The sequence below is a fragment of the Scardinius erythrophthalmus genome (genome assembly GCF_964197995.2).
Source record: "Scardinius erythrophthalmus genome assembly, chromosome: 16".
In the NCBI taxonomy this organism is placed as follows: domain Eukaryota; kingdom Metazoa; phylum Chordata; class Actinopteri; order Cypriniformes; family Leuciscidae; genus Scardinius; species Scardinius erythrophthalmus.
In genome coordinates, this window is record NC_138236.1 from 23,496,283 (window position 1) to 23,504,519 (window position 8,237).

Consider the following 8,237-nt stretch of genomic DNA (forward strand, 5'->3'; position numbering starts at 1 on the left):
AGTAAAGCTACTTACAAAAAAAAAGCTCTATCTAATAATTCTGAACATGTCCATGGAAAATGTGTGTGTGTTTTAACACTCCACCTGAGGAAGGGAGTATAACAAGTGTGCTATTTCAACACAATCATTTATTTTATTTAGTTTTGTTTGACACTGTCATAATAATCATTCAGTTCATCCCACATAATCAGCTAATAAAACCAAATTGGTAAATGTCAAAGAACAAGAATTTTATAAAACAACCCTGGAATCCCTGGTTTATCTAGTAAGACGAGTGTGTATGTGTGTACCTGTGGGTTCTGCTGCTGCTGAATGTATCCAGTGATGATACGCAGGCCAATCAGAGACATCTCTTTGAGCTCAGCAGACCCGGCTGACCCGGGGGTCGTGTGCCACGCTTGCAGCCTGTCCAGCAGATTTACCACCCCTTCAAAGATCTGCCACGAATATAGACACACTCTTATAGTCATTCAAAAATGAACACGTTGTTTACAGTAAAAAAGCAACACCAGAAGAAAGTTTCCTTAAAACTAATTATTTATATTACATATATGATTATACAGTACATATGAGATTCTATGTGAGTGGGATAGTGTGCTCATATTGTCTCACTACCCAGATCCTTACAAGTTGTGTGTAATACGTTCAAAAGTTTGGGGTCAAAGATTAAGTGGTGATAATATTATTTTTTTAAATAAGCAATTAATACTTTTATTCAGCACTAATGACACACTGAATTGATTGAAAGTGACAGTAATGTTTTTTTTTTATTATATTTACAATGTTAATATATTCATATTTCAAATAAATGCTGTTCTTTTGAACTTTCTATTCATCAAAAAAAAAAACATTTCCATAAAAATATTAAACAGTACAACTATTTTCAACATTGATAATAATAATAATAATAATAATAATAATCATAATCATAATAATAATAATAAATGTTTCTTGAGCTTCAAATCCGCATATGTGACCCTGGACCACAAAACCAGTCTTATGTGTATTTTTTCTAAAATTGAGATTTATACATCATCTGAAAGCTGAATACACAATCTTTCCATTGATGTATGGTTTATTAGGATAGGACAATATTTGTCCGAGAAACAACTATTTGAAAATCTGGAATCTGAGGGTGCAAAAAAATCGGAATATTGAGAAAATCGCCTTTAAAGTTGTCCATTTCTATTGGCGATAGTGCTGCATCCATTCACAAAAATAAATGTTTTATATTTTTAAGGTGGGAAATTTACAATATATCTTCATGGAACATGATCTTTACTTAATATCCTAATGATTTTTGACATAAAAGAAAAATCTATAATTTTGACCCATACAATGTTTTGTTGGCTATTGCCACAAATATACCCGTGCAACATAAGACTGGTTTTGTGATCCAGGGTCACATATTAGAATGATTTCTGAAGGATCATGTAACACTGAAGAGTGGAGTAATGAAAATTCAGCTGTGCCATCACAGGAATAAATTACATTTTAACATATATAAAAAGTTATAATACATTGTAATAATATTTCACAATATTATTGTTTTTACTGTATTTTCTTTAAAATACATTTTAAAAAAGCCTTGGTGAGTCTTTCGAAGACTTTTCAAAAACATAAAAAAAATTGTACTGATCCCAAATGATTAAATAGTGTTATGTTGTGCAGATCTGAATTTTTGCAGTATTGACAAGCCAGATTTATGTAGTTTAGTAAAAAAAAAAAAAAAAAATGATATCTGACATACTCATCCTGTGTTTTGAAATCTAAAAATCACATTTTTTTTGTAATATGCATCAACGATCTTAATGATCCGTTTCCAAATACAATTATTTTCCCCAACAGATTTAAAAGCCAAATTGGATTTGTGTGTAGTGTAAACATCCTGAATATACTCCAACTTCTTGTTTCAGACTCTTCTGGCTTTGGAATAAGAGTCTGTGAGTTATAAAATCAATTCTCAGAGTATAAGAATATATCAATCCATTCCTAACCTTCTCACTCCATAGTGTGTGATTGTCAGTGCCCTCGGCGAATAGGAAGTCCTGGAGCAGTCTGAGGAGGCGAAGCAAAGAAGGCACATGGTGCACAGACACGCCCTGAGAGTCCCTCAAATCTGACAGAGACGACTCCAGCATCATCTCCAACAGACTACAACACACAGAACACACATGAGGCATCTGTACCACCCCCACCAGCTTATAATGTTTGTTCACAGCCACAAAACAAAGACAATACAATTTGTCTTGAACAAGTCATCAGACAGGCACGCCCTGAGACTTAAAGTAAAAACCAGCTCTATGCTGATGCAATGCTGAAGCCACACCCAAAAAAGCAACAGCCCAGTAGCGCAAAGAACTTGTGTCCTCCAGAGATCCCCGCCCTGCCCTCATCTGAACCAAAGGATTCCAGAAAATGCTTTAATGTACGGTACCTCCCTTCAGCCTCTGATCTCTACTGGATTTCAATTGCAGTAGTTGTTCTTATAATAGGGGCCATTTGCAACTTAAAGAGGCCATATAATGCCTTGATTTTGTTTTTGAGGTATGCTAGAACAGGTTTTCATGCTTGAATATTCAAAAAATTATTAATTCCCCCCCCACCCCACATATTGTACATTATCACAGCACCTCTCTTCTCAGTCTGTCTCTAACGTGTCTCTTCCCAGTTTAGCTCTTGTGTCTATGAAATCCCTCTTAAAAAAAGAGCAATGTGCTCTGATTGGCCGGCTAGACTGGTGTGTTGTGATTGGTCAACCGCTTTGAGAGTGTTTAAGAAATGAGTTTTAACACACTACTAACGCAACTCAACCTTGTCCCCCTTTTTTTGCGTATGCCTTGGACGGGAATAATTATAAAGAGGAATATTGTGAAATGTACGTTCCCGAAAGATTACAATCGAGCTCAGAAACAGTGCTTACTGCTATAGAGATAGAGAACAACACCCTTTGGATGCTCAAACAGCAACATTACACACTAAACAAAGATAAAAATGTAAAAAAAGCATAATAGGTCCTCTTTAAAACAAGCTTTACAATGTATAAAACAGAAAAATACCCATTTCTGTGCAACCAATAGTATGGTTGCTAGGGTGTTCTGTGCGGTTGTTATGGCTTTGCTTATTGGTCCAAGTAAAAAAAAGCCCATCCCCAAGTGTCTAAGATTAATTCAAGTATTTGACAGTTTTCTCAGCCATGCTACATTACAAAATCAAGCCTGATACTTGAGGTATCAGATGCTAAATTTAAATACTCTGTGATAGGGTTTTGTTCATTCAGTTTCAAAAGGTTAAATCTTCAAAGTTCAATCAGTCTGAAAAAAAACGTCAGTCTTCATTTTAGCTCTCTGGGACAGAGGAATTGTTAATGTAACATTAAAATCATTAAAGTTCTACGTTTCTGACCTGCGTTTGATGTCGTCAGGTGGCCGCACCAGTTGGCAGGACGAGCCAAGCTTGGTAAGGACAGAGAACACCTGACCCCTCTCTCTCCATATCACATCCTCAGACCCCTCAGTGCCACTCCACAGCACAGAGAATACGATGTTTGTCAGCAAATTACACAACTCCTCCTCTGGAGCCTAATGGGAGGATAAAGAGGCACGTTTTTAGCTATCAGAGCTATCAAAGTATCACAAAGTTTGACTCATGTGTGTTCTGAATGGATATTAGCACATTATTATGTTTGCTGGAGGGGTTCTGGGTGGATGCAAGATGGTTACCTATTAGCCCATGTCAAAAGAGCTTCAAAAAAAGGTTGTTTGCTGGCCTTAGCTTGTTTAAGCTGATATTGCAGCCTGGCCAATCTTGTCTAGCAAGTCTGTTTTTTCCAGCATGGTCAAGTGTCCATGATATCCTGCTCCCTACACTCTGGTACATCCTTTAATTGTTGGGTTTCAATCCAACTATTTTATTTGATTTTTTGCAAATTTTAAACACTGAACAAGTAACTTGGTTTACTTTTATCATGCTTTTTACTTTGCTTTTCACTTGGTCTATAATTACACCCTGCTATATTGTCTGTTATTTCAGCGTCTAAATCCTGAATTTACCCCGTCAACCTTTATTCACTATTCCCTTCATTATTTTACTAATATAGTCCACTGAATGAACAAATGAAAATGAGTGAGCGAATTCAGACAACTTGTGTGCCGGAAGTGCTGTAGATGCCATATTCATTCAGTGTGAAGCTCACATTGCATGGGTCTAGCAGCTAGGCGTTGAGTATACATCTGTTGTACACTTGATTTTGAGTAGAGTGCAACTGGGATTGAATGAGTGTACTCGATAATGTCCCCTATGGTTTTGGACTCCAGCGCAAATGGCTGTCCCCTTAAATAGGGTATGGGGGTGATTTCAGACACCTCCAGGGTGTTCAGCATGTACCTGTGGGTTGGATGTGTTGGAGATGGTGTCTGTAGGTGGTTCAGTGCTATAGCTTGTGTCGTCCAGAACGTTGGACAGACTGGAGCTCTTGCGTGGTCTCATGCCTGGGAAGGTCTTACTGTGCTCCAGAGGAGAAGGGGTCTCTGGCTGGCTACCCACAGGGGTCTGAGGTCCCTTTTGGAGTTCCAACTCAAAGGGTGAGCTGAAGGGCGAGAGAGGCTGATACACACTTTCCTCTTCCTCTAGCAGGCGGGAGTGGGACGATGATGGAATGTCCACGGTGTTGGACAGGGAGGACGAATGACTGCTTTGTTCTCCAGAGTCAAATGGCTTGAAGTGGAGGGAACCGTTCCTGAGTTGTTCGGTTGACGGGGGAGACTGGGAGAGGTCAGAGTAGCCCTCGGACACATCCTGAGTTTCTCCTTCTTCCTCCTCATACTCCTCTTCAGGGCGGGGAGTGAGGGAGATGTAGACGTTCTGCCGAGTGTCCTCCATTACGCTGTCCTCACGATGGAAGACGGGTCTGGAAAGACCAGGGTCCAGCGAGCTGGTGGGGCTGGATAAAGAAGTGGATTGGCTGCGAATGCGAGACTCGTACGATTCTTTGACGTATAGTTTGGTGAGAACATCCTGCCAGCCTGATTGACGAGCGAGCTGCTTCACATACTCTTCATTAGAATAGATCAAGTGGAAGAGCTACAGGAATGTAAGATGAAGACAGAAATGTTAATTAATTAATATAATAATTAGTCATTTAGATGAGTATGTATGTGTCTGTTTAGAAATAGGCTTGGTTTTGCAGTTTTAAACATGCACTGTCACTGTGTGGTATTTTGCAAGGGAATCTATATTGTCAGATGGACTGTATCTTCCATTAAAACTTGTGAAATACCTGAGAGATTCGTTTTGTTTGGCGGTGTGAACTTGATAAGATGATTTGTAGAGTGAGTCAAATGTTGAAACGGTAATTATGCTTTTTTTTTTGTGATATCTTGTTCTAGCTAATCAAAATAACCTTTCTTAACCAATTTAGGTAAGGTAACAAGCAAAACTGTTAGCAAGTTAGCAAACTTGTTAACCACAAAGGCTAACTGAAAGCACAATCTTATCCCATTTTGGTTTGTAATGCATGATCATGAAAGTACTTAGTTATTATTATGATATATTGTTCTAAATTATCAAAAGAGCTTTTCTTAACCAGTTATCGCTATGCTAAGGTGGTAGGCTTAGCAAGTTTGCTAATCAAAGGCTAACTGACAAACACAAAGAAAGGGAAAAGCTACAACACCTCTTAAAATACCCTTACAAAAATTAACAATGGTTTCATTATAGTAATAGTGTAGTAACCATGTTTTTTTTTTCAGCGGATTGATTACCATTTGTATAACCACAGTTTTACTACAAATACTATGGTTAAACTATGGTTTGTGTAGTAAAACCATAGTTACATTCTCATAAGGGTAAGCTTATCATTAATACTTTTCATTTCACTAAAAGAGAAAATAATTTTCCCTGATCCTGCTGGGAAACAAACAAACAAACAAACAAACAAACAAACAAACAAACAAACTGATTATTAAGCTGATCAAGCTGGTCTCCAAGCCCTGTCAAGTTAGCTGGTTGTGCAGCTGATCTTCCAGGCTGACCAGCTAAGACCAAACGAACCAGATAGAGAAGTGGTCAAAGCCCCTATTAAACCAGCCTGCAAAAACCAGCTACAGTATGACCAGGCTGACAAAACCAGCCAACCAGCTGAGGGTGGTTTTAGCTATTTGTTCAGCAATCACTCACCTTACGACAAATATCTAGTCGAACACTAAGGTCGGCGCGATGGGACAGATACGCCACTGCCAACAGGTCTCTAAAATTAGGATTGGGATCTGCACAAAACAGACAACAAAACAGACCAATCAACACCTGAAGCATAAGTTGAAAACTACTGCCCACCTTTTCTTCAGTTTACCTGTGGCGAGCACCTGCTCATACAGACAGCGCACAGTTGTCATGGTGATGGGGACGTCTCCAAAAGAGCAGACCAGCCCAAGGTAACTGGAGTCCTTAAGTTTGATGCGCAGTTTATTGCGCTCAGGTACACGCTCACTCTTCAGGACTTTATACATGACCTACGGAAGAGCAGAAGACGTGTTAATATCACACTGAAAGAAACTGATCTCATCGTGATGATTACAATGACTCGAAACATGCCTTACTGCAATGATTTCTGCACCATTTAAAGTGTTTCTCACCCGGAATAATCTCTCACGAGCCTCGTCGCCATAGTTGTGTTTGAGCAGCAGACAGTAGAGCTGCTCCACCCCTCGATCCAGAAGAACCGTCACAGCCTGCTCACGTGGATGAGGAGAACTCCTCAACACAGTGTATAACACATCTAGAATACTGATCAACTACAGAGAGAGAGAGAGAGAGAGAGAGAGAGAATATTCAGTCACGACTCTGCGAGCTCTAGTCCTACCAGAATATTCCCATTATAACAAATGAAAAAATAATAATAATAATTGAAAGAAAAGTTTCTGTTTTAATTTTTATTTTTCACTGTAATAAAATTATAAGAATTTGTCTTAAAATGTTCAGTAATGCCTTTCTGTCTTTTTCCAAAGTAAAATATTAAATTGACAGTGACAAACCTAAATGTTGTGTCAGTGTTATTTTAGTAACATATTACAGTTTTTCTCAATATATTCAATTAGATTTTATTTTTTTATTTTCTATAGTAATTTTAATTCAAGTTGAACTTTTAGTCATTTTGTTGTTATTATTTTTAATAATATTTAATAATAATTTTTAATAATAATTTGTAACATTTTTATTAGTTTTTGTTTTTAAAATATGTCAGTATAGTATTTGTTAAGCTTCAGTTTTTAGTTTATTTAGTTTTAGTTATTAATGTTAGTACTTTAACTTTAAATGAAAATGAGAAATGATGCCTTGACAATTAGCTGTACTTCCATACTTAATTTAATTTAATTTAATTTAAGTTAATGTTAATTTATTTTAAATAGTGGAAATGTTTTCTGTGGTTTTAGTTTTAATTAATGATAAATGTGCAATCTATGGCATGCCAAGCAATTATTTATGAAAACCTGTGGTGGTCATACAAAAATGTTATATTTTCCTGATCCTATGAAATTGACATTTCTGAGAAATACTTTTATACTTGAATAATACAGAATTAGATTCACTATTATTTTTTATTGAAGAAATCTACAAATCATATATTATTTAGTCAATTTGACCCTCTTTATGCATTCTAGGGCCAAATATATTCCATTGGTTGGGCAAATATAGTCCCGCCCCAAAAATTGGTTGATCTAATGTGTCAAGCTGGTTGAGATACTCAAATAAACAATGATCTGACTCAAACAGACACTATTTACTCTTATCAGGAAGTCAACCTACCAGTGTCTGACTACTAACAGCTATTTTTCTGTCTCTTATGAGTTTCCATGGGAGTTAGTATACTGCTTTTGAAGGCAGCTACAGATCACTACACTTTAAAACAGAGCTAGTGTGGTTCACCTGTTGCTCATCCTGCACTATAGCAGCGTAGGCTAGTACACTGTGCAGCTCCTCAGCAGTGGGAGATTTCAGAAGGTCCTTCAGCAGAGAGAAAAGAGAGATCTGCACCGTCCGCCTCTCTTCAGACAGAGGACTGCCATCCTTCTCCGCACTGTCGAATACCCCAAAAAAGTATAAACATCTTACATACGTTTAATTTTTACTTGGACCTATCACCAAAATCATAATAGTACAATTTAAATCTGAACGCACCTGTAGTGTGACCGAATCGAGTCCAGGATGTATTGAACACCGTACCTCTTGCGTGTTTTTAG

At 37.5% G+C, this 8,237-nt stretch overlaps 1 protein-coding gene across 4 annotated transcripts in view; it reads right to left on the reverse strand.

Annotated features, from left to right (window-relative positions):
- Window positions 1-8,237, reverse strand: part of nbeal2 (neurobeachin-like 2) — a 76,465-nt gene that overhangs the window by 26,396 nt on the left and 41,832 nt on the right. For all 4 annotated transcript variants that reach the window (XM_081388430.1, XM_081388428.1, XM_081388431.1 and 1 more), the window contains 9 exons: window positions 8,176-8,237; window positions 7,924-8,074; window positions 6,633-6,791; window positions 6,350-6,509; window positions 6,178-6,266; window positions 4,387-5,082; window positions 3,406-3,581; window positions 1,998-2,154; window positions 291-437 (listed from right to left, as the gene is read on the reverse strand). The exon at window positions 8,176-8,237 is cut by the window's right edge and continues 41 nt beyond it. In XM_081388430.1, the coding sequence (XP_081244556.1) occupies window positions 291-437; window positions 1,998-2,154; window positions 3,406-3,581; window positions 4,387-5,082; window positions 6,178-6,266; window positions 6,350-6,509; window positions 6,633-6,791; window positions 7,924-8,074; window positions 8,176-8,237 (1,797 nt within the window). The remainder of the gene's footprint in view (window positions 1-290; window positions 438-1,997; window positions 2,155-3,405; window positions 3,582-4,386; window positions 5,083-6,177; window positions 6,267-6,349; window positions 6,510-6,632; window positions 6,792-7,923; window positions 8,075-8,175) is intronic.